At 39.7% G+C, this 27527-nt stretch overlaps 1 protein-coding gene across 1 annotated transcript in view; it reads left to right on the top strand.

Moving 5' to 3' along the window:
• The window catches only part of LOC119917237 (serine/threonine-protein kinase 32C-like), a 75327-nt gene that overhangs the window by 19797 nt on the left and 28003 nt on the right, over nt 1–27527 (top strand). Inside the window, exons 2-3 of the mRNA XM_038737450.1 lie at nt 5671–5726; nt 26194–26345. Of these exons, the coding sequence (XP_038593378.1) occupies nt 5671–5726; nt 26194–26345 (208 nt within the window). The remainder of the gene's footprint in view (nt 1–5670; nt 5727–26193; nt 26346–27527) is intronic.

Below are 27527 nucleotides of genomic sequence, written 5' to 3'. Positions count from 1 at the left end.
AGCCCCATACATTTCATTAAACAAGTAATTAAAGCGTAAAGTAATCAAAGCGTATGTGTTTTTGTGTTAAAAAAAAAAGAAAAAAGAAAAAGGAAAAAAAGAAATATTAAAAATTAAAATAAAATAAATAAATAAAACAGTAAGCGTGTGTGTGTGTGTGCGTGTGTGTGTGTGTTAAAAAAAAATTAAAATAAAATAAATAAACAAAACAGTAAGCGTGTGTGTTTAAAAAATATTAAAAATTAAATAAATAAACAAAACTGTAAGCGTGTGTGTGTTGTGTGTGTATGTGTGTGTGTGTGTGTGTGTGTGTGTGTTAAAAAAATTAAAATAAAACAGCAAGCGTGTATGTGTGTGTTTAAAAAAATATATATATTAACAATTTAAATAAAATAAATAAAACGGTAAGTGTGTTAAAAAATTAAAATATATAAAAAAATAAAATAAAATAAATAAATGAAACAGTAACGTGTGTGTATATATTAATAGACAAAAAAAAAAATCAAACGATCAAAATAATAATAATTTCGAAATCTGTACAATTATTTACCAGTCTGAGGTTCCTCTGGTTGTCCTCACTTCATGGCATGAGGAGATAGTTTGCAGCAATTATTTCACTTTTGGACATTTCTCCCAGTAAACGGGAGTTTCTGTGTGTCTGATATGAATTCGAATTCGGGGTATATTTGGGAAATGTTTTTGTCTTTGTGTTTTATATTTAGGACATGAGGTTAGAAAGTGCAGCTCTGTCTCTACCTGTCCTCTGTCACACTGGGAGCAGAGTCTCTCCTCTTGTGGTAGCCAGCTCTGTCTGTGGCGACCCTTTGCTATGGCCAGGCTGTGTTCACTCAGTCTGTATGTTGTCAACATTTTTCTTAGTGTGGGGCATTTTATTGTACTCAGGTTATTTGCCAGTGTGAATTCTCTTTTTAGGGTCAGATAACATTGTAATTTACTTTGTGTTTTGGTCGTTTCTTTCCAATATTCAATATATTTTTCTTTGTGCTTGCTGATATTTTGGTTTGGTCTGCTTGAGTTGGTGTTGCTGTCCTGAGGCTGTTGGGGACTTGTTACTGCAGAGAGCCTCAGGACCAGCTGGCTGAGGGGACTCTTCTCTGGTTTCAGCTTCTGGTATGTTAGGGCTTTGTGATGATATGTCTGGGGGTTAACTGATTTTAAGTGATTGTAAAATTTAAGTGATCTTTTCTGTATTTTTAGTAAGAAGGGGTATTGGCCGAGCTCTGCTCTGCACAGGTTATTTGGTGTTTTTCTCTGCACCTGCAGGATGCTCTTACAGAACTCAGTATGGAAAGATTCTATGATTGTTTTGTCCCATTTGTCAAATTCATTATTAAGTTTTGGCCCCCAGATTTTGCTACCATATAGAATTATTGATTCGAGTACAAATAGGAAAATTTTCAGCCAGATTTCAATTGGAATATATATTTTAATGTTTCTTTTTATTGCATAGAAAGCTCTCCTTGCTTTGTCCCTCAGATCTTTCACGGCCATGTTGAAGTTTCCTGTGTATGTAATGTTGAGGCCAAGGTAAGTGTAGTTTTTTGTGTGTTGTAATTTAGTGGTGTCTAAATAGAAATTGTGTGTAACCTGATTTCTGTATTGTTTCTGAAAGATCATTATCTTAGTCTTTGCTGTGTTTACTGTCAGGGCCCAGGTCTGACTAGAATAGTATTGAATAGTTTTAGTATAGCCAATCTGATTTTATGGTCTTTGATCATTCTATGGTATTTGATTATTTCGTTGAGGATTCTATCAATACCAAAAGCCTTTTTTCCTTTCAGGGACTGGATGACTTCTGTTAATTCTTGTTCTGTTACAGGGTAATCTAGAGGGTTTTGGTTGTTTTTTATCACCGCCTCCAGAGTTTTCTGTTTCGTGAATATCTTGTACTGATCATCATTTTTTGTAATATTACTGTATAATTCACTAAAGTGATTACTCCAAGTATTTCCATCTTGGATTGCCAATTCATCCTGCTGGGTTTTGTTTAGTTTGTTCCATTTCTCCCAGAATTGGTTGGACTCTAAGGATTCCTCAATTTCACAGAGCTGGTTCTTGCTGTGTTGTTCTTTCTTAGTTTTTAGGGTGTACTTGTATTGTATTGTATTGTAGAGTGGCCTCATATTGACAGCGTATGTTGTGGTTATCTGGGTCCCTATGCTTTTCATTTGATCATTTCCTTTAAGTTTTCCTTAGGGTTTTGCATTCAGTGTCAAACCATTTGTTATTGTTCATTTGTTGAGGTTTTGGTTTGGAGGCTTTCAAATTAGACAATGAAGCCAAATGATGAAATATTGAATTGATTTTGTCCACAGCAGAATTTACACCAGAATTATTCTGGGGAAATGTTTCAGTTAGAAACAAATGAGTTAAATCATGTATGTTTTGATTTTCCAATGCCTTTTGGTACGCCCCCATGCTGTCTGGGGTCCATCAGTATGGGTATGTGCTGTTAAACAGTTCACAGGCACTAGGGGCCCCAGACTTAGACTGAGCCCTTTTCATATAGATAGTGATTTTGCTGTGGTCTGAGAGGGGTGTGAGGGGGCTGACTGTGAAAGCTCTGAGAGACATTGGATCTAGATCTGTAATGAAATAGTCTACCGTACTATTGCCAAGAGCTGAGCTGTATTTGTGTACATTCTGTATATGTGTACATTCACACATTATAGTACATGCTGTAAGTGATGGTGACTGATTACTCTGGCTTAAGTCAGTACCAGTGCACTTTCAAAAAAGCCTTTTACAATATAAGTCTTAACATTGTACAGACATGGGGTCCAAAATCGCTTTCTCATTCACTCATTCACTGCTCCCTATATAATAGATATTCAATATTTTACTCAGTGGTAAAATGCAGAGCACTGCATGGTGGGATTGTTAGCAAAGAGTAGTGCACATGCCATGGACACTATTTTTTGTCCCATGGAGGAATTAGTATGAGCACTATATAGTGGATACATTTATGTGCTCAGAATCTGGACACTCAAATACAATTGCAGATGGTAAATACTGTATAGTGCATTGTATAGTAAATAGGAAGTCATTTCAGGCACAGCCCAAGTGATTGCCTGAATCAACACCTCTCTGACAGTGTCTCAACAAAACAACAAAATATAATCAAAAAGTATTTATTTCAGGGCTGTTGTGTTGCATTATGTTATACAGGGGTTCCTTTTTTTGCTACTTCCTTTATAAGGCTTTGAAACTCTTCTCCAACCACCCTCCCTCCCAGGACTTAGTTTAAAGAGGTCATGTTCTGCTTTTTGGCTTTTTCCCTTTCCTTTATAGTGATATATATCTTTTTTTGTGCATGTAATAGGTTTACAAAGTTAAAAGGTCCGAAGTCCACCCCAAAGGGAGTTCCCATCTCCCACAGAAAACACTGCTCTGAACTGCCCAAAAACAGCGTGTCATAATCCTCTCCTAGCGGCTAGTGTGGCACGCCCTGAAAAACACCGGTGGAAAAACACTCTGAGCTGCAGCACACACAGTGACTAGACACTCGCCCCCTGCCTCCCCTCACACCCACCCTCCCTACCGAACTTTAGGCAGTCAGTGGATAGAAAGTTACTGTGATGTAGACAAAGTGCACACTTAAAATGTTACATGTGAAAGATACATTTGTTACAAATTAATAACTTACCACTCTCAAACTCTTGCTCCAGTTTAGGTTGCGAAGCTGGTTCGGGAACATGTACAGCTGAACCAAAGCCGTGTTTTTCGGCTTGTCAGGACCCGCCCTACACTGCTTCTGATTGGCTAGTAGTCCATAACTAGGTACTGCGCATGCGCAACACCAACAAAGATCATATACATGTAAAATGCTTCACTTGGTAGCTAAAACAGATCGGTCAAAACACAGGTCGAAAACAGCTGCAATGTGAAGTATGACACAAATATGGTGTTTTTCTAAAAATGAAACCATGTAAACCTATTCTGGTACAACCCCTGATTAAATTATGAACCTGAATATGAGCACAATATGACCACTTTAAAGTCTGTACCACACACAGGACATTTCTATCAATCAGCAGAACACATCCACTGAAGAAGGCAATGAGCCAAACCATCTAACTGTGCCATTATACATATTGATGTAACAAAAAAAAGTAAGATGAATGATTGCAGTGCAGTGAGCTGGGTGTTCTGAAATGAGGCTCCTCTGATGTTCCCACTAGATATGTTGGAATTCCAAATAAAGCATTTCATTAAGAGACCATGGGCCTTTTTTATTTCTTCTTGATCATTTGCATTTAAACATGCAATAGTTCTTGATCTTGATAATAATTTTTTGTGGCTTTGTTAAAAGTGTCCAATTTTCTGTGACATAGCTCAAAGTAATTTGATCATTTTCAAACACACTGAATGTTTTATGTGTCATTTTATAAGTTCTGATGTTATCAAAAGAGACAATGAAGATTTTTTTCAAAATAACTTCATTTGATAATTGTCATTAGTTCAACAGAGCCTTAATTAAGTTATGAGTAGACAGAACAATATTATCAGAAAAAAATATTGCAGAATAGAATTATTTCTTGTAACTATTGTAATTCCCTTCGTGATACATGGTTCTGTGTTGATTCACTGAAGAACGTGTTGTGACCATCGTACTCTGATCGAATGTCGTTGCTCTTCAATATTCACGACTTTTCTTTGTCCAAAATACAGTGTTGTTCTTTCCAAAAGTGTTCAGATAAGCTGGTTGTCATTGGTCATTGTAATTGAAAATTACCTTTATGTTCTATTGATTCCAAAAGCTACAACTTGACAGTACCAATCCAATGTACAGTACAGCCAGAATGTATTGGGACACTAATGTGTTTTTTATTGTTTTGGCTCTGTGCTCCAGCACATTGGATTTCAAATAAAACTGTGACTATTAGGTTGAAGTGCTGACTCTCAGCATGGTGAATGTCTGAGAGTGTTCAAATCCGTATTGGGTGAGTATTCTAGGGCTCGTAGCACTTTTTAGCCACATTAGCAGTGTGGCTCTAGCCATGGCAATGTCGGTCGGTCGGTTCACCACCGACTGTCATTGACTGAATGGATTGGCATGACATTTTGTGCAGACATCCAAGACCTCAAGAGAATGAATTGCACTGACAATGTTTGTTTTTGTCCAATACTGCCAGTTTCTTGACTGGCCATGTCAGTCACCTGACGTAAGTCCAGCTGAGCATGTGTTGCTAACTAGACTAAAAACAAAAATGCTTGAAATCAAGCAATAAATGAAGATGGTTGCAGCACAGGCTTGGCAGAGCATCATCTGGGATTTGTCTGCTGATGTGTGTGGTTCATAGACTTCAGCCGGTTATTGATTGCAATGTGATGTCTTTATGTTAACTTGTCCAATTATTTAATTACTTACCAATAAAAGAGGGGATTGTATAAAATGGACCGCAATTCCTCCACTGAACATCTGATGTAGATGTAACCACCCTCAAATGAATGGTTAAAGTCAGCACTTCCTCCCAGTCATTGTTTAATTTAAAATCAAATGAGCTGGAGTTCAGAGCCATAAAACAGCAAATGTGTCACAGAGCTAATACTTTATGATTGCACTTCATGTCTTGTTCCCTGGCAAGAAATATAGCTGAACTCATGCTGACGTATTCCTTTCTCTCTTCCTCTCCTTTTTCTTCACAGTGAACTTTGACCACTTCCAGATTTTGCGGGCCATTGGGAAAGGGAGCTTTGGAAAGGTATTGTCACGTCCATTTTTCATTCAGTGGGTGTATGTGTTACCCTGCACAGTCATTATGTCTGCTAAAGAATCAGAGGAGGCCACACAGAATGGGCAGTAAGAGATTACACTTTACTCCTCGATATTATGGCGCTTAAAAGATAAAAAGTTTTTCTATTTTAATAATAGTTATAAACACGGTGAATGTAATTCTTTCTATAAAGTCACTTAGAGGAGATCTAATTTACTTTTCATCTCATGGCAGCCAACATTTTGGGAGATTTGACCCCACGTCCCCATTTAATTACAGAACAGCACAATACTGTTGCTACATTTGTTATCATGCTCAGTGGCTGGGCTGACTACAGTAGGGAGGAGAACTTGGCGTGTGTGTGTGTGTGTGTGTATGCTTGCATATTGTGGAACCAAATTACTGCATTTCTTTTCAACCTTGTCTCAGGTGCCAATATCATCGTTGGTGGCCATTGTTGATAAAACAGACATTTTGGATTAACTTGTGGGCCATTTGTTAGTTGAAGAATACTTTGTGGTGGTATTGAATGCCTGTATGAGATTTCAGTAATGAATTCAGGGCATAATGTGTGTCTCTCGACAATTGGGCTCTAGAGATTGGAATAGTTTATCTTCATAAAATCCCAAATATCACAGCTAATATTTGTTCATTACACTCGTGTCTATGCACAATTTTGCAAATTCTTTCTTTGCTCTTCTCAAAACACTTTTTTCAAAAACATGTCCCTCTGTTATGTGGAAAGTCATTGCCCAAATGCTGAATATATTACCATGTGAATTTATGTTAATTTTTGCTTATTGCTTTGTTCCCTCAAGCTGCTGTCATTTTTCTCTATGATACTGAAGGGAATCTGCACTAAGCCAGGAAATACAGGCTCAGCTTTAGAGAATGAAGCAGGGCAACCCAAATGTTTCGGCACATTAAAATTATTTACATTACATTTTACAGTTTTATAATGTTCATTCATGTTTTTGATTTTAAAATTCAAACATGAAGAGATTGAAATAAGCTGCTCTTCTGGCTAAGAAAGATGCTCCAGAAAACTTAGATGTGACAATAAAGTTTCTATGGAAAGTTGTTCTTCTGCGTCGGATAAGAAAAGCCAACGGCTTCATCCAAGAGGCTGGGGACAAGACACAGTTGTTTGTCTGAAGGCTGGCCTCCAGTTACGCAAAGTATCTGTGACGCAGTCATGTTTGCACACACTTACATGGAGACACTTGCGTGCACACACAGACAGACTACACTCACACAGTCAGACAGATGCTCACAGAGACATCCAGATAAAGTTTGTCCTTGTTGGAGGTCATCCTGTCTGTGTTTTTCTGGCCCACTGTGGCCTCACTCTGTGTTGCTGCTGTTTGTGAATACTTAACAGCAGGAGTCTGTAGCTTCCTACTGAATAGTGTGGCAGGTGTTGGTGTGTGTAAGTAGCATTGGCGTTGCCAGGTAATTTTTGTTCTGGCAGTAGCCCTGAATGTAACTCAACAACAACATCAAAAATATTTTTCGTGTTAATATGCACTAATCTTTATGACACAGCCTGTCTCGCAGGTCTTCAAAGAATGGAGGCTACTCGCAATAATATTTTTGTTTGAAGTTCGCGTAACGTGATCCCCCCCACCCCCCCAGAATTACTCAGCCTGCCTGTACATAGAGAGGGCGAGAGAGAGAGAGAAAGAGAACATTGGTCACAGCTTCAGGGCTTGTCAGTAACTACTGAATTTTCCCTAGGAAAATTGTAATCAAAGTATTTAAATATAAATGTTGTCGGTCAGTTTATAGTCTGTATATTTGCTACACAAACGGTTAACAGTCATCCACAAAGTAGCAAGAGAATAACATGAGACACCTGACCACGGCACAGACACATGTCGCTCTCTCTGCTGTCTCTGTCATCCTCGCTCAGAGACACTTTGCTCTGTTTGACTGTCTCTCTGCTCCAGGATGCTTAAATCCCTCTTAAGCGACTGTGAGCTGCACTTTATCAGAGGTGCTGAAGTTTACATTTGTGTGGATTTGTGGTAAGATTTCTGTTTGATCTCAAGTGTTTTAAGTTTTGGTCTTCTACCTCTGATGAAGAGCAGTGCGCTCGTCCAGTACAGTCCCAGACGGGCTCTGTGTCTGTCAGACGGTCTAAAGGGGGAAACCTACTACTATACAGCAGAGCAATAACACAGGCTAATGCACAGGAGTGGGGCAAGTAGAGTTTGTTAAAATATTATGACTTTTGTCTCAAAATATTATTTTGCATATTTCAGAGAACACAGATAGGCCTATGTGGGAGACATTCTGAATGTGCAGAAAGTTTTGAACATGAGCAGAAAATCTGCTGAAACATAGGAGCTATTAAAGTCCAGGAGTTTAAAACTGAATTAAAATGAATTAATTTCTCATGGAGGTGAAAAGGTGCCACATGCACATTTAAAGAGGTTACTTCAGTCATGCCTTCATGTGTGTTGACTCAGCAGGGATGAAATTTAAATGAGAAAAGTTCATCTATAGAAGAAAAAGCAAAATGCCTGAGAGCCGTACTACATTATATTACACTATATTTTTATATTTTAAACTGTAACCTGTCACCTGACTGGTGAAAACATGAAAGATTTCTGGGCTGGGCTAATCCCCAATGTTTCAATAGCCTGGAAGCGCCCCTGGTAAGTAGAGATGTAGTTGGAAATAAAGAAGAGGGCTAAACCATACACTCATTTGAAAAGTAAATAACATAAATATAAATAATAATTTGAATTGATTTTGGCTTTTTGAACTAGAAAGTAGGACATCAACTTCATATAATAGTATTATTTACCAAGTGAAATTTGGTTATAATTTATGTTTAGTCTATAATTGTGTTTTAATGGAAAACAAATCCACAACATAAAGACATCGGTGTGGATGTGGTTGAGAGCAAGACAAAGAGAGAATCAGGTACAAACATAGAGAGGTATTTACCTCATACTGTAGCACTGTGAAACATGATCTGTATATATTCCAGCTTGTGTAGGCGCTCCAAGGAAATGGGTTCTTTGTACTGTAGATGTGTGTGTGTGTGTGTGTGTGTGTGTGTGTCAGCGTGCATTTGTGGAAATGAGAGAATGTGTGTTGTGGGTAATATTCTTGCGCAGTGTGGAGACGTGAGGTAGGTTGGATCTGAGAAAAGGGGAGTATGTTAATAACGTCCAGTATTAGTAGAATCGCTCACTGGCTCTTACTCTTTCAACACAAGAGTTTCTTTCATCTTCCCCCTTCCCCCCATCTTCATGTCATCTTCCCCCTTCTTAAAGCTTGGGCAGAATGTTTTAAATTTTCACAGACTAGTTTTTCTGTCCCCAACTGACTGAATTGTATTGAGTTTAGAGTATGGTGGTGCACAAACTATGCAGCTGATCTTAAAGTCCCTTATTACTCCCTTATATTATGTCCCTTACAAAAGTTGACAATTGACCCTTCACTATGCCACGCCCCCCTTAGTTACTGTTGCTAAATTCGACGAACTGTCGGACCTGGCAGACTTTTAGCACAGCGATGCCACTGTCTATTTCTGCACTCCCTGGAGAAATACTGTCAAATTTTTTGGGAAAAAGCGATCTCAGAAAGGTTGTTTTCAGACCGTAAAACTGACGTGAAAAAAAAAAATGATAGAAGCTAAAGCCTATTGATCACAGAGTAAAAGTGAACCACCGCATAACCTGACAATTGAGACAAAGGACAACGATAGTAAGGATTACCACTATTCCTGTAAAGCGGGGTAGGTCTCTATTCACTATTACAATCATTAAAAAGCAAAAACAGTAGGGTTATATAACGTTAACGTTACATTCAGTAAGTAAGCGTTAGCTAAACTAACATTACATTAGGAACAATCCACAGCCTACATTTTCCTGGATTTGTTTTAGGTTTCGGAAAGGTAATTAATCATACTTCTCCTTTCAACCTCTCTGGGTAGCGACTGTCAATATTACAAGAGTGTTTGAGCAAATCTTGGAAACGACGCCTTTTGCATACAAGTCAATGGACTGCAAGTGTCGGACCGCAGTTAGAGCAAGTCCTATACTGTGCTGTGATTGGCCAGCTGCGTATACGGTGCATGGCTTAGTGAAAGGTCAGTTGTGTGGGATACATAGTGAAACCTTCATCGATTTAAAAAAAGTCCACTGACGGCAATTTGCAGACCATCCAATAAGAAATATGACACAGAATACACTGGCAGTTGCCTGTTAATGCACTGCATATACCTGCTGGCATTCCTGCACTGCAAGTGTAGACCAAGTCTAGACCAAAACCAAGAAACAGGTTTAGCATAGGCCTTTTAATAACAGGTTGGGTCATAATCGATGTAGAGATTCTTTAAGGTAACCGTTCAGTTCGTCTTAGTTCAGATGGGTTTTCAATCCTGACCCATGACCTGCTCACTGCATAGAAGTGTTAGAGTTCTGACCAAACCTAGTTTATTGTTTTGCTTCATTTCCAAAACATGAGAGAAAAATAGATGGATTACGTGAGTAGATGACATGCATCAACATCGTAGCAGCACGATTCACTAGGCATTCATTGCACCATTTGACATTCTTTAAAATCAGGTGGCCTGAAACAGATTGCAACCAAGACCCATGTCATAGTGTGACATACAGTGCATATGTGCATCTTGTTTATGGCTCTCAGAAAATCAAACATGTCCATAAACCGTGGAAGCATCTAAGACAGCTCACAACAAGGTCCACACATGCCTCGGAACCACTCCAGCTAGATGGCCTATTGGAACAGGTACAAGCTCAAGGCTTTTTAAATATTGAAAAGACAAATAACAGCCAAAGTTGTGTTGTCTGAACTAGGCTTTACTCAGATGTCACTCTCTTTTACATAGAATCTCAGTCTATTTTCCCATTGTCTCGGGGCAAATCCCCCACCCCCCTGTCCTTCATTTGATATATCAGCGCAGGTGCCTCTGTCACTCCCTTCCTATCCTTTTAATACATCAGGCCTAGTTTCTCTCTCGATCACTGCCTGTTCCTCTCGCAATTCAATTCAAGAGCTTTATGGGCTCGACAGTAAAGAGACGATGTGTTGGCAAAGCAATACAGTAGTATTGAGAATAAAATCTGGCATTAATACTTTTTTAAATTCCCAATCTAAGCGCAGTCTCTCTTTACTTTCCCCTCTGATGTTTTAGAGCATCTGTCCTCTGCCAGGTGGGAGTGAAGAGTGTTGGTGGCGAGGTGTGATTATTTCCACAGCAGTGAAGGATATAGCTCATTTGTAACATGCCTGCTAGAGGGCTAGATGGCTATAGACAACACCAGAGTCTGGATAATTGCCTGCTCCCCTGTTGTTTCCTCTCTCCTCTTCCACTATTTCCCCAAGAGCACCACACTTTTGACCCCCTTTGTCTCTCCATCTTCTCAACACAGGCTGCAGCCTACAGGAGACCGTTGTTTCCGCCACAGGGCTCATTAGGGCTTTACTGAGAGAGCTGTGGGGTGGGAGTGGGGGGGAATTAACACTCAAGGGGGACATGACAGTCATTGGCACTGACAGCAGTAAGTGACAGCTCCTTAATGCCAACAGTCAGATGGACAGGTAACCATCTAAACAGAGAGATGAGAGCTTGAAGGTAGGCGGATGGAGAGAGACAAAGAAGGTCAGAGGTGGGTGCAGCAGCTCAGCTGGTGATTTCTACATCCTCATACCCTGTACCACGCACACAATTCAGCTGGAATAAACCCTCATTAGAAGTGAGATGGAAGTATAAAGACAGACGGAGACAGGCCCTGGAAATAAGTGGGAGCAGAAGAGAGAACCAGATGATACAGTGGAAGGGAAAAGGACAGCGAGAGAGGCTGTGACATCCTCATCATATCGGGGAAGGTGCCAGTATCTGTGGAAAGGTCGGGAGATGATGAAGCCTTTGTTAGCGTTTTCTCTCTCCGTTAGCCCTGCAGGGCTCCCAGGCAGCACACTGAGAGTCCTCCTGCCTGTAAAGACAGACAGTTGAGCCTCGTCTTGCTCACGAGGACGTCTCCCTCCTCTTTACCATATCACTGCAGGTGTGAAAAGCTCAGATGAGAGTTGGTTTTGCAGAGTGCAGCCCAGCCGTAGTGTAGCCCGGAGCAACATATTAGCCTAGAAATGTATGCTCTTCCATTCCACTATACCTCTATAGGTTTCTCAGTACAAAGCGCCATTTCAAAGCCACTGAATGAAACAGGGGCCATGTGGATAAAAAAGCTTCAAGACGCGAAAAGCTGCTTGAACACTCAGGAGCTCAGAAACCTTGAAATGCCCATGGTCATTTGTTTTAAATCTATAATTTTTTTTATAATTTTTTTTTTTTTACTGTTGATAAAATGGCAGGGCAAATTTGAAAGCAGAAAAAATAGGCCATTTGGAGGCGTTAATATTAACTTTTCTGCCAACACAATAAAATGTACATGAGAAAATGAGAATGAAAGCAATGGTGTGAAAGGCCAGAAAGCTGTTATGAACTAAAATATTTCATCACAGTCTGCATCTTATTTCATCATTATCCACGTTTGCCAAAGCATGTCTTTGTTCTAGACATAGACGTAACTGCAGACATTAATGAGCTATGTATCATGTAGCTTTTCCTCTAATAATGTGGTTAAATTCTGGCTTGTATTCATTATCATTCCAACCATTCTAACCCCAGAGAATACGACAGAATTTCAGTATTCACGTGTAGTGTATCATTATTTAAGCCAGAAACAGAAGAGTGTTTTGTTCCACCTCCACATTTCTGATATCTGTGCAGCTCCATGGAGAATGAATTGCAAAGTGTGACAGCAACCAGCATTTTTGTTAGGATAAGGTTACATTTTTTGATTAAAATCTGATACAGAACTATGATAAAATGACTCTCATTTGGCTTTAAAAGTTCAGATAAGAATTCCATCAACCTTCAAACTCAGTGTCCTTTTATCATCAATGCAGCTGCCCAAGGCTGAATATCAGGATAGATCAGAGACTTAATAGCTTTTAAATATACTAGAAATTAATTTTTAGTTATGCTTGGTTGCATTTGCCCAACATTAATCAACACAACAACTCTCCAATAAAAAGATGTGTAATTTTTTGACCTTCCCCGAACAGAAATTGTCCAACCATAGCTTACCTAACTGGCCTTAAGCGGTGTACATGGGGTTGTAGTAAGAGCGGAAGTCTTACTACAGAGAGTTTGAGGTGGTGTATTTTCTTTTAGCCTTTCCATAACCAATTTCAGGAGGGCTAATTGGTAAGGTATTGATGAAAATTTGTATTACTCTAATATAAGCTGCGATCATGTGTCCAGCTAGCTACCTATAGTAACTTAGCATTACTTCCTAGCCCAAGAGTTAACATATCATAGCAATTAACTACATTAGTTTGTGGGGTTACATGTTACATTACATCTAGCACATCCACTGTGTAGTAGTCTGTGTAGTATTTCCCCTCGAACAATCAGATCTGGGCAATAAATTGTAATTGAAGGCCTGTAGTGTGAACGTAGCCTCATACACCGCTGTCATAAATAAGGACAGCTGTACATGTGCGTTTGTTATGATTACATTACTTATGATTAAAAACTAGCGAGTTGACAACTTCGCTAACATAACCAAACATTAAGCAAGTGCACACACAAGACATAGCGCACCAGCCAATGTTACATACAGTGCAATACCAGACGCTCCGGGCCCAGAGTGGCAATGACTGAGACGCCACTCTCCTTATTAACAGTCAGTGTACCAACAATATGATTGTGAAGCTGTTGCTAATGTTTCTATAATATCTTTCTACAAGGTTCTTATTATAATATGAGTCAGCATGAAACATTAAAAGGTCAGTTGGTTGTTTGGTTTTCAACCAGCTCATGAATCTAACAATAGCGCATGTGAGAAGCCAGCTTATGTCTACCTTAAATTAGGGATGTGGGTTACAAACATCAATAATTTGAGTGGTAAATCTTCCACCATATCATTGTAAACTGCATACATATAGTGCAAGAATAGAAAGCTTAACTGTAACTAAGGGTAAGGGGGCAAGGCTAGTCAATCAATCAATGAAAGCTAAAGTGCTCATACATTTGACAGAGAAAATATATGTATGTCAGTTTTGTGGTTGGTCCCCCACAGGGATATGAATGGTAAACTGAGTGACGTTTCTTTTAACAGTGAGCTCATGGAATGAAACCTTCGAACAGAAGAAGGAGCATGCTGTCAGAAACGTTAACTGAAATATCACATCAAATCCCTGTAGTTAACAAGACAGGGATCAACGTAACAGGCAGGGTGCCAATCATTGTAATGGTCAGTTTTTGTCCCTAGCTGATTTAAACCATGCTTTCATTTTAAAAGAAGACATGCAATATTATATATAGTATCTGTTAGGTCATCATTATGAACAAGATATCAAATAATAGCCTTCAAAATTGTATCATGTTGATGAATATGAATGAGATCTTCCACCTTTAATGAAACATGCAGTTACACCTCCAACACCTTCAGAAAGCCTAAAGAGAATATACTGGCGATAAGCCTTCATGCACTTCTTTTGCATCTTTGGTATCATTTTCATTCTGTGATGCATGTAATCCCCTTATAGTTTCCCCCTTATAGTTTCCCACCTTCATACATGAGTGAAAGTTCAAAGTCTTCTTACATAAATTGGAGGTAAGCATATTCTAGGGAAGCTTGCTTAAACATCTGAGCTTTGAGAAGAGTTTTCTGATTTAAATCAAGTGTATTTAAGTTTTTCTTTTGTTGTAATAATATTAATAAAACTTTATTTGTATAGCACCTTTCATAAAAGAAATGCAGAACAGCCAATACTTTCAAATTGAATGTCAATATGCCGATACTGACCTTATTAAAAGGATTAGGTGTGACATGACCAATCTACATTAAATACAGTGTCCTTGTCAACATCATTATAAAATTCACATTCTGTCAGTCACAGCAGAAACTATTTTGAAAAGAGAAAATGCGGAGCCATTGCTTAGACTGTTTAGGCTTTTCCATTAGTGACACCAAATCCCTGTATGATGTTCAGTGATTTTCAGTGGAGGCTGCTTCAAAGACAGCACTATCAGGCTGTCAGACGAATGTGTGTTTGCATGTGCAATTTCAACATGGGTTCCTGACAAGTGGGAAGCTTCCGGTCTGAGACATGATTCCAATGCTGAAATCCCATAAACCTGCATTCTGTTGAACGGCCAGCAGGGGGCGACTCTTCTGGTTGCCAAAAGAAGTCCAGTTCCATTAAAAACAATGATAAAGTGAGGCTACTTCTCAGCTGATTTATTACCTCAGTAAACACTTCCCTGATGAGTTTATGGTCTCAGTCGCTAGTTTCAAGTCTTCTTCAATACAACATGATTTTCATTTAGTAAATAATGGTCCCATTTATTTTAAAATGGACCATAAAGCAGAGTATGTTTTAGGGTGGGATTATCTGTGATTGACAAGTTGTAACTATGGCGACCTGTCAATCAGGCTAGAGTGACTCGTACCCACGGCACTGTGTAAATTTAACCAGCGCCGTTAAAAAAGCTTATTAGGAGTCGGCTGTTCTCTTTCTCTGGTGAGTACATTTAGTTTGATTTGTGTGTTCGCTAGACAAAGCGAAGTCAGCCCTGTTAAAATGACAGTTAAGGCAAATTACAGATGCACCTAGCTAAGCAAGCTAACTAGCGCCACAAACAGCCGTTAGCTCCACCGTCTCATCCAAGTATGGTCACTTCCGGGCACTTTCTGGTTGCAAAAACTCAATATGGTGGCGCCCTATCGGCCAAACTCAAAACGGCAGTCCACAAACCAACGGGTGACGTCACGGTGACTACCTCCACTTCTTGTATACAGTCTATCTTCCTGATGTGCTTCCATTGTGTGTCTGCATAATGGAACGTCATGTAAATGCTCACTATTTGTATAGCGCCTTTCTAGTCTCTTCGACCACTCAAAGGGCTTTTATATCACATCACATTCACACACTGAACCCAAGTGCTCAAACAGAAACTAACATTCACGCACATTCATACACTGGTGGAATAGCCACCAGGAGCAATTGTGTCTTGCCGATGGACACTTCGACATGCTGCCTGTAGGAGCCAGGCCTTGAACCTTCCGATTAACAGGCAACCCGTTGTACCTCCTGAGCCACAGCCGCCCCATTGGGATAATGTAACGTCATGTAATGTAAATGTAAAGGATTCTCACACCTCCCTTTTTTCTTATGTACTACAAAGCTTCACTTGGCTCAGTCTCAGAGCACTCTGATCCATGACTGTGCTCTTAATGGTCATGCCGGCTGTAATAGTACATCCTGGAGCTTTGCGAATGGGTGGCCAAGCTCAGCCAACACTTCTACATCCTGCAGGCTGACAGCTGCCGTTGTGGAGCAGAAGACATCCAGTGGAATGAACCAAATGAAAGAGCAATTTATTATTATTATTATTCTGTCTTCTCCCTGGATGACATGTTCATCAGACCCTGAAAGTAGGTTTGCCTCGCTTGCCTCTCTCAAAGCACTGTTGCCCAAATGCAGCATTGGCATTATGTGCGTGCGAGTGAGTGTACGTGTTTTCAGGTTATCCTGTACTTATGCAACGCTTTTGCAACCACTGCACACCGACGACGAGTGTCAAACCATGGTACTGACAAAACAAAACACAAACTGAAGCTTAATCTGAGGGACTGATGGATGTCAGCACTTAACGTGCATTTCCGCTGAACTTAAGAGGAGAGACACAGGCTGCTCTCTCTATCTCTCTCCCCTCCTCCCTCCCTTCAGGCAGTGGTCTTCTATCTGCTCGTGTTTCCCCATGTGTCTCAGTCAGAGGCTTCTGGCCGACTTGGCACTTACCTGACCTAGAAAACAGAAAATCTGCAGCTTCCTAACTGAGTCCACTAAATTTAACACCCAACCCTTTTCTCCTCTCTGCAAGCCTTGCTGTCCCAGGAGCTTTAGTCCTTCTGACAACAATTGATAGGACTGCTAACTATAGCAGAACAGTGGAGGGAATGAAGTGTAAGAAAGAAGGTGGATTGTAAAGGTAAACTACATGCAGCCAGCCATGGCTACGCTTTGAAGCACAACGTGAAGGAGCTTTTTTTTTGTGGCTCGGTTATTTGTTCACCTAATACGCATTTAACAAGTGCATGTGTTGAAGGAACGTGTTACATTGAGATTAACCAGAGGGAGGTCTGCGTGGACAGAGAAGAGCTGGAGGCTGAGGCAGAGGTCTGCAGTGCAGACCTAAATCACATGAAAGATTTAGAGCGGCAGAAAGGGAAACTGGGCATTTATTTTTATTTGTTGAGATTTACGTGCCCACAGGCCAGCCACACAAGGACACAGGGAGTGACTACAGGTCAGCCTGCTGATACTTTATAGCAGTATGATTCCCTGAGATATGATATCTACGTACTCCATGAAGGTGGCTGAGTGGGAGTCTGTCCCTTTTTATCCCACAATCATGTTTAATTGTTCTATTGTTCTCTATCGTTCTATTCTTAAGATAGGATTTATTTAAGCTTTATTGTCTGTCACAAAGACAAGTCTCAACAAAAAAAAAAAGCACATTTAAAACACACACTATTAGAATAGGACAGAAACAGTTGAAACTACAACTGACAAGAACAAGCGTCCCAGTAAGCTGTGACAGTGTGACAGTGAGCCAGCACGCACAGTACCAGGACCCTGACACTGAAGCGGCTAAATGGAATCCAGCTATCATTCATTATATTCTTTATACCTGTGCTCTTCCTACCGTCACAGGTCTTCAGTGAAAAAAGTCTGTGATTTCAACCAAGTTCAGACCTCTGCTCTTGAGAGGATGTTCTCTAAATGTTTTGTTTAGTTTTATGCTAATAGGGATATTCTATAAAACAAGGTATCTCTTATTCGCATTATGCAATGTCATCTGTAACAAATGGTGAAAAGACCACATTTCTGCCTTAGGAAGGATATGTCTACCATTTGTTTTCAGTCCAACTTGAGTGTACATTGGTATAATGTGGATATGTTAAAGGGTATAAATTGCAAAGATGTTTAAACACAATAAAAGTTCGGGATAGAAAATCATGACTAATGCCAGTAATGATCACTAATCATTCAGATACAGTCAGATAGCAGTCAGAATTGTTTTTACACATATCTTTAATGCAGCCTTTAAGAATAGGAAAACAAAGAGACATATAAACTAGGCCTATATCACGATGTTACAACAACCAAAAAACCATGCAATCTCTGGTCTCATATAACAATAATGTATTGCTGTGTGTCACCCAGCTCTGTTTATAGAGACCATAAATACCATAGCCCATCTTGAAATGGCTCTAAAGTCACCATGAGCTTCCGGGGCTGCTGCTGTCACGCTTTACAACCACTGCCACATCTTCAGTTGCTGTTCTGTGTCATGTCAGCATCCTCCCACAAGACACTACACTCTGACCTGTAAGCATCTCATAATATCTTCTGCCGAACTGTGAGATAAATGTCTAAACTATGTATCGTAAAAGCCACGAGTGAAATTGTAGCGGTGGGTAGGATTTAATATCTCCTCGGTGATGGATGAAACACATTATTAAAGGATAGTTATCATCTTCCTGGTTTCCTATTTTGAGCGTAGTTTGAGGCGCTTGCCTACAGGCCTGTCAGTCTTACTCTGCTCCAATATTTCCCACTCCTCTTCCTTCATAACTCTGGCAGCATAATACTCAATTGTTAGGTATCCCTCAGTTAATAAAAAGGTATTCAAGGAGCTGTTCATCTTGAACTCTGCTTTTTAATACCACAGAACATATTATGTATTAGGACTATTTTTTCCTCAAGGCCAGGTGAAGTTTTAATGAAATTGAAGGAGAAAGCACCTTTTGGGTTTTATTAAGATAAGGATTACCTGCATCACCTGGCCTGTTGTTGTACTGGTCTCTCTCAGAAACAATTTCTCTCTCTGCCCCGACTAAATAGGTTTCTTTTTAGTCACAGACGATGAATAGTTTTTTTTATTGTGAATTCTCCAATGCCCTGAGGAATCATCCAATGACCTCCCAAATTAACATCATCCAGCCACTGGGCAAAAAGGCTGAAGTCAGAGCTGGACAGAGCATCGACGTGGAATATATAATTAGCCTCATGATCTGCAGGACTGCAGGTAATACTAGTAGTTAGGTCACATTGAACCTAAGTGGAATATTCCAGCAAATGTAGAAAGAATCATGCTTTATAACTAGGAATTTGGAAATCTTGTGTTGTTAGGGATGTTATATACCTTTCACAACTTTTGACTCCAATACAGCTCCTCCATTGCTCCTTTTTTTTCAACAATATTAATTACAGCATCTTGGAATAATTAGAATCTGCACCTGATGGTCTGTTGAATATGAAATGCTAAATTATTAATGGTTTATTGTTGCTTTCAAACCAGAGTTTACAAGTAGCTGCTCCCATCGCTAGCAATGGAAGACCCGCCATTGTTATTCTGTAATTGCTGCTCATATTGCCTCATTAGAGATCCTCAAAAGTTTTTAGAACATATGGGTGAATAACTGTGGTGGCTTTATTTAGAATTAAGTGGATTTTTTAATGTGCTGTTCAATTGCAGGAACGTGTTTCTCTGCCTGCCAGGCGCCCCTGACTGACCCTGTGGAGATTAACTCCAGGAAACAGCCTGCCGAGCTCCTCGTTATTAATGCCGTTCTTCTTTCTTAGCGCTGATTAAATAATGATTGTGTTGCAGAAAAACAAAGTTAGTTTCATGCTTGAGAGCTCAAATCTATTAAAAGTGCGCATCGGATGCAAAGCATGTGATTTCTTTGGGCGTGTTTCTTGGAGGATAAGACGGACAGGTGCTCTCATCTGTAGCGTTCCTTCACGTGCATTGTCCTTGCCTTCGAATTCTTCCACATGAAATGACTCTGCACTTCTAACACTGAGAACACCACAGAGAAATCGATAAGTCTCACTTTGTGTGTGTGTGTATGTGTGTGCGCCTGTCTGACCACCTCTAAAGAGCTCTCTTTAGGAGAGATGTGCAGCTGGCGGTCAGAGATTACAGCCAACGTTGTGACAGCATCACCCAGGGCCAGCGCTGTCGTCCTTTCCACCGCTCGGAGACGTGGAAACTGGAGCCAAGTATAAACCCTGGACACAGCCCATATAAATGCCCTTTTTTCCTTCAGTTGTGTTTCATCTTTAACCAAAACACCATTCAAGTTCCCACATTACATGGCACTACAGCAGCCTTACAGCTGCAGTGCTGAATTCACTGAAACCTGGACCGTTTTACTGACGCACACTATGTACATACAGCTGGTCAAAACACTGGTGTACATTCAGTGTTCCTGCTCAAACAAAGCCCCATTTGAATTCAAATGGTCACGCTGAACAAGCAAACACAAGCAAAGCAGCACTGTAAAGGATAAGTCTAGTGATATTCTATATTTTTGTTTTGTCCACAAATTCCATGAATAGACCAAAACCTACAAGGAATGTCTCTACTAACAAGTATTGTTTGTGTATCCAAAGCCTAATCTATCTTATTCCTCTGTGCCATAGAGCTCCATTGTTGTCCAAAACCATTAAAAACACATCAATAAGTCATGCGGTTGCTCTGAGGGATATGTTCCTTCATCATCGTGAACACAGGCACAGTAGTGTGTTTTGAGTCAGTCCTACAAACACTGTCTTACTGCCGTGAATACTCCCCGGAACATCAAATTTGCCACAGACAAGGTAAGAAAGTCGAGAAATTTTGAGAGACTGGCATTTCACAAGAAAAAAATTAAAATTTAATTATTTAATTTTTGCCTACTTTTAAAATAAGACTGTTACAACAGACCTTAGTTGATGTGGTAGAGAGTTACTTTTGTTGGAAGACTCGTGCTGGCTCGAGGCTAAAAAAATCCAGAGTCAGGTCTGGTGAACGTGCCAATGTATTAGCCAGCCTTTCCCCAGATGCACAGCCAGCCAGCCAATGGAGAAATTTGGCACCATCCTCTAACTCGCCCCTAGCTTCCACCCTGCCTGTTCGAAAACAAAATGACCTTTATCTCTGACGAATATTCAAAAGCAATCTGAATAGCAGGTGTTCCTAAATTTGAATTTAACAATGAAAAACTGGCCAGCAGTGTAATAGCGGGTTGGCACATGCTGACCATTTGCATTTTCCAGATAATGTTACAGAATTAATTAGGGACACTTTAGTGTCCATTACTGTGGTTTCAGAAGCCATCACTCTGTCAGTGCCTCAGTCCTAAGCCGTCGTGTCACAGTGATAGCCGGAATCTTCCATCTGAAACTGATTTCCATCTAGTTGAAGATGTCTCTATTCATATGCAAATAGCTTGCAAAACATTCCGCCTCACACGTCTGGCCCTTAAAATTGTTGCATTTTTCTGCTCTATACTAAACTGGTCTAATGCATTGAATTGATAATATGCTCAATGAATATATGAATAAATCCTTTTTGAAAGACATTATTTCACTTGGCTGACCGGCTCCTGAGGATTCCAGATAAGACGGGGCTGGTGGGAGATGACTGACAGTGCGATGTCTGATTAGTTGAGAAACTCAGGAGTTTTACATTCTGCACAGCTGCCACACCATGGGTCCCCTTAATAAAGGAAAATAGATGTTTAAAATGCAATCATCTGAACTTGTAAAGAATAGCAGCAACACAGAGAATAGGGTCAACGGAGAAAAATATATAAACAAGAAAACACTGATCTATTCAAAATGATCAAGAGTTTCGTGTTTAAAGTCAAGTGAACAAAGAGGCGTGCACAGACGTTTTGAGAGGCAGTGGCAGTAATTCAAAACAGAGCAACGAAATGTTTCAGTTATAAACATCCACCTGTTGGCTTTCAGGTCTTTTTTAGATTTACTAACACCACTGTGCAACACATTCACATATATAGCAGCTATTTTCATCTTGGGTAAACACATCCTGTATTCTTTTACAGTGCTAAGCAACAAGCTTAGAGCTCCAAGATATCTAATGCTATATGATTAATTCAGTAACATGCAGTCTCCCTAGCATGGGCAGGAATACCTCAACATTTGGCTGAAACATTTCTTCAGATTTGCTTTAGAGTTGTTCAGGCCTGGGGAAAATGTGTAAACCAATCACAACTGTGGAGCAAATCAACCAACATAAAGATCAAGAACTTACAGTTCATTCACAAAAGACAAAAAAAGGTGTAATCTCTGCAAGAAATGAATGATGATAGTGCAGATGATGACTTGTTGAGTGGGTTCTTGTGGGCAGGTTTTCTCACAATAGCAGTAATAAGAGTTGTAATTATTCCTTTTTATTTGATCCAGAAGGGCACATCAGCCAAAAAAAGGGCAAAGGGGCAGCAGCTTTAGGCTGTGAGCCACCATTAAGTGCACATCCTGCATGCTGCATCAGAATGAAGCCACATGAAAAATTCAAAGGATAAGAAAGAAGGAAGGTGAAGGATGATACCTAATGAATACTGCTGCTAACTGAGAACATGCATATATTTACATTATTATTATTAACAATTTCTTTATTAGACCATATGATTTTAGATTTATTTTCTATCTTTCATCTCAGCATGACGAGTTGCTTGCTTTAAATAGATCATCCACTGCTGTGAACATTTTGCTTCCTACATTTACTTTTTTTATTTTTTTTTACACAGTTGCATTACACTCACGTAGTAATGGAGTTGTGAGCAGGGACCATTTTTTAAACCCTCTGCTCAGTAGTGCTTTTAACTTAACAGATCGCATCTCTCAGAAAATTGTGTTTGCACCAGTAATAGAAAATAAATGTAATGTCGACTGAGTGCTGTACTATCGGAGTTATCCAGATAAGGTTCTGGCTTTTCATCTGTCTCTCATATAGAAAATTTCCTCTCAAGTTAGATCCCACACAACATGACTATTTCTCTATTGCACAAAGGCTCTGGATGTTATATGTAGTCTTTTGCATGCTCTAGAAGAGAATTTTACTGCTTTTGCTCCCAACAAAGCCATAAAGAAGATTTCCAAAAGAGGTCCTGAGCCAGTGAAATGCCAGAATGTCTCTAAAATTTGACTCTGTTTGTTGTTCCCAGATGATGCCTACCTGGAACATTGCTTGAACATAAAGGTGCATGTGTGGAAAAGCGTTTATTTGCCATAGCAGTGAAAGTTAACCTTTTGGATTCAGCAGGAATTGAAGGGAGTTTATGTAGTCTACCTTCTAGCACAGTACAGATGGTACAGACTGGCCTGGCTGAGTGCTAAGAGAAACTGGGTCTGTGTTAAGCTCAGCGAGGGAGATGGAAAAAAGGAGGGCCTGGAGCTGCGTGTTATGCTGAGGGCTAAAAAAAAAAGAGGTATTGGGTATGGTTGAACTGATACGGAAAACTGAAATCCAATAGCAGGATTTAAAAAATTTACCTGGCAATGAGTCCTGAGATTTATAAATTGAAAAATGTTTGTATTGAACAAGTTTGGCTTTTCTCCCAGAAACGTATAGTCCTGTGTATATGAGTATCTAAACTGGACATCAAAAGTCTGCGTTAACTGATAATGAAAGTAATATTAATAGCGATAACTATACAGATGAACTGATAACTATGTGATATCTGATCAAAATTTAACACAAGTATCAACTGCATGTTCATAATTGTCCAATTATAGGTAAGAAACTGCAAATGCACAACAGAAAAAGTGCTCTAATGTAAGCCACTATCAATAGCGTGTCCGGCTAACTAGGCTAAATAGTAAGCAAGCGTGACTTTCAGGGCCATAGAGCATATCATTAACACTTACGTTTGTGGGTTTACAGTTACTTAAAAAAATCCACTGTGTTGTATTTCCCCAGTGTGTGGAAGCCTAGCCTGGATGTTATCAGAGTCTAGGCTAACATTAGCAGCTCTGTTCTTGTCTTTACTGGATTCAGGTTTACATGCCAGCAACCCCAGCAATGTTACATAAAATAGCGTTATGTGTGCCAAACACATTGGTTAATCCTCACCCTAAAAGGCTTTTTCTTGTAACATTAAAAGTGAAAAAATACTGCTTGAAAACACAATTAGCTAGTTAGATATTGAATGTGTTGCTATTTCAGCTGGTAAAAACATTGGTCGCTTGAGAAAAATAAGTTGCTTTTGTGAAAATGATTATTGCTTATTGAGAGTGGTAAATCTGCAGTCATTGTAAACTGCATAGCAGATAGAAACTTCATATTATGTGGCACACTTCTTGTCTGCTTCAGTTTAATCTGACACTTAATGAAGGAGGAGGAGGAACAGGTTTGATGAATTTCAGCTGTGATGAGCTAATGTAAGTGACAGAAGTAAGGAGAATCTGGGCCTGGAGGAGATCCAGACGGAGGAAACAGGAGAGAGCCGAGTCAGAGCTGGCACTCATGTGAGCTCTGTGCTTGAGGGGAAACCATGAGCACAAATTAATAGATGATGTTTGACACAGTAATAGCGTTCCTCCTGCCACCACACATGAAATGTCCAGTTTAACACCTCATTTACTTTGGTGTTCAGTCTTAAAATCTTTTTTTCCACCAAGTCAATCACGTAAAAAAAATCCACCAGTGCAAAAGATGTTACAAAACCATATTTAGATGTCTAATTCTTCATTATTTGTTTGAAGTAACTGATTTCAAGATGGTATGTGAAACCATGCATCTGGACAACTGCACAAACATCCATCTGCATGGAGGCAAGGGAGATGTTCTCTCTTCTGTAAGACTTAAAAACAGAACAAATGAGAAAATGACTAGCTGTAATCAGTGTTTCTGCAGTGTATCGGGGCCAGAGTGCTCTGTAAAACAGCCATCTGCCTGGCTCTGACTGTAATGAGGAGACCTGCGCCTTGGTGGACAGTTCAGTCCAGACAAAGCCTTCTGTCTATAACAGAAATAGCAGGGGGATTCTTAATGCTTCACAGGATGGTCAAGTGCACCTGGGGCATCGGGGGACACTTTTTAGGACCAAAACAGCTGCTTAGGATGTGTTCCTGAAGTACTTTGACAGTGAGTGATCATGTGAATTTCTGTTTTTATTGAGGGTTTCATATTCAGTATGTTTGCATGCACACAAGCAGCTAGGTTATTGGGAGAAATAAAGTTAAGGAGACAGAAAATCAGAGAGTGCCTTTACATGCAGGTGGTCGGTAATCAGATTCCACCCCCCCCACCCCACGTAGCTTTGAAAACGTCTGCCATTTTAAATGTATTACAAGGATGAGTAATGATGTTTCCCGCGGTACTGCTGCCTCAATATATATATATATATATATATTTTCTGTTTTAAGTCTTTGTCATGCATGTGCAGTCTAGTATAATTTCACATAAATATAAACAAGACAAAGAAATCATCTGCCTGTTAAACATATAGCTATATAGATTGAACCAAATTTCTCTTAATCCATTTACCCAATTCAGAAGAAACAGGGGTTCTTGTTTACATGCTATTGAAGAAATCAGGTTAAAGAAATAAAAGCTGAACAATATTTTTGTGCTTCTTGTTAGTTTTCCCTCTGGCCCACTTAAACATTTTACTGACAGTGTTGAGCGTTGGTGGCATCCCTGCTCAACAGTCATGCAAATTAGATATTTCCACCCTTTGCAGCCTGCAGTAAAGCCACATTAAAGGATAGTCTATTTTAATAAAGTACACACATGCCATATTCAATGAATGCTGAGATATAGTTATATTCATTCCTCCTCTCCATACTGGCCATTAAGTAATCAGTTTTGTATGAAGATAGCTGTCTGCATTTCATGTAATTATGCATTGATTGAAAATGCCCAAGTATCTGGTCTTGAGGTTACACAAATAAACTAAATGACTGAAGATAGGCAAGAATTCCTTATTTGTCTGCAAGGCAGGATGTTCAGCAGACACATGATCTGTGTAATGATTAAATAATTGTGGTTGGACAGTAATGTTACTGTAATGACCCTGACCTTTCTGGAGTCCCCTCCTGCTCCTGACCTTTCACAGCCACTTCCTGACAAAACCGCAAAAACTTTTGATAAATAAATAACGAGGTGATTTGTTTGCCGCCACAATCTTCTGTGTTTGAAAATGAACTTCATTAGAGTAGCTGAGCGTATCAGCATTTTATACATCAGTACAGGGTAGCCTATCCATCTTAACGATTGCATTAATCAACAGCCGAAAAGATGCTGTGAGCTGTTTGGAAAACATGTTTGATTTGCATGGCTGCGTGGTCGCATTTGTGGAGCTGAAACTTGGCTTGTACACCTTAACAGTGATATAATTCTCTCTTCTTTGCCAACACAATTTTGCGTTTAGATCTGTGTTCATGTAAGCATATGTATTGTTATTTTATAAATTCACATGCAGATTTTGTACGCAAACTGTCTAAATATGTTTGTCTTGTACTAATATGCTTTATTGTATCTCTGCCCCCCCCCCCCCCCCCCCCCCCTTCTCTGTTCTGTCTTTGCTTGCTGCAGGTATGCATTGTGCAAAAGAGGGACACCGAGAAGATGTACGCCATGAAGTACATGAACAAACAGCAGTGCATAGAGAGAGATGAGGTCCGAAACGTCTTTAGAGAGCTTGAGATCCTACAGGAAATTGAACATGTTTTTTTAGTAAATCTCTGGTGACTATCCTATGTTTTTACACTTTCAATGTGGTCTGCACTGCCTCTGTCGGTCGCCTGCTTTGTCTGTCTGTGCATTTTGTATACAGAGACTCTAAATAGACAAGTGCATGCTCTCTCTAAGATACGTTGCAGCCCTAAAATAGACATACTCTTTGTGGATATTGTGTTCCCAGTGTTGCATGCACTTCATTTTCTGCATTTTGGGACTCAGTGGGGTAGAAAAGTTTTGTCAGTTTCATTAAGGCTTGAAATGCATTTTCCTCTAGAAACCAACAGCTATTAACTTAAGAAGCAATTAACACAGGAGAGATATTTTGGAATATTAATTTTGACTCTGAGCCCATGAAGCACACTTTTGATAATTACTGTGGTTTGAAATGACCTCACTCTTCCCTCGAGTCTGATATGTGGGTGAATGGAGGCTGCTTTCATTATTCAACGCTCATCTCCAAGCGGGACACATTTTCTAAATGTAATTGGGGACCTGGCACGGCATTTACGGCATATTACACAAAGCACTTTACTCCTCTGTAATTGGTAGAATGATATTGCACGTGCCTCTCTGCTATCTATCTGATTGCCAGCAGAATACTTATACTACGTTATTCACACATTCCATGATGGATTGATTATGTGTATGTTGTGATGAACCAAGACAAAGCCTGTCCTGGGCTCATTCCCTCACCAAGTTGTGAATGATTTAAATTCAATCTACAGGATAATTTTGCCTGCTAGAGAAGCCACTCTACTAGAGCAAACTGAGGGCATTTTAATGAGCGTACAGTAGTAGGCTTGTGTATTTTTTATAGTATAATTCCCCGCAGGAGTGTATGGCTGCCGGAGCCTTCTGTGTTCTAGTTTTCCATGTGCTCTGCTATCTCTCTTATACTCTGCATTCGGCACTATTTCAAATGTCCAATAGTGACAAAAATGCTAAACAGTATCATTGCGGCTTCGTGGGAATGAGAAGTTTCACACTTCACACCTCCTCCCTGTGCTTTCTAAGTTCGCTTCACGGAGATGCTCCAGAAAGGGCCTGTCCATCTCACTAGGCGCATATAGAAAACATGATCTCAGCCAGCTTCCCTCATACCAGTTCCCACATACTCAGCAAATAGTCTTAGTTAGCGCATATAAATGTCTCGTAAGACAGCAGGTATTAAAAATTTGAATAATGCA

The sequence above is a fragment of the Micropterus salmoides genome, unplaced genomic scaffold (genome assembly GCF_014851395.1).
Source record: "Micropterus salmoides isolate LMB-PRFRI ecotype aquatic unplaced genomic scaffold, ASM1485139v1 Ms_hic_scaffold_22, whole genome shotgun sequence".
NCBI lineage: Eukaryota > Metazoa > Chordata > Actinopteri > Centrarchiformes > Centrarchidae > Micropterus > Micropterus salmoides.
The sequence above is the reverse complement of the archived record's forward strand: the minus strand, read 5'-3'. Positions and strand labels throughout refer to the sequence as shown.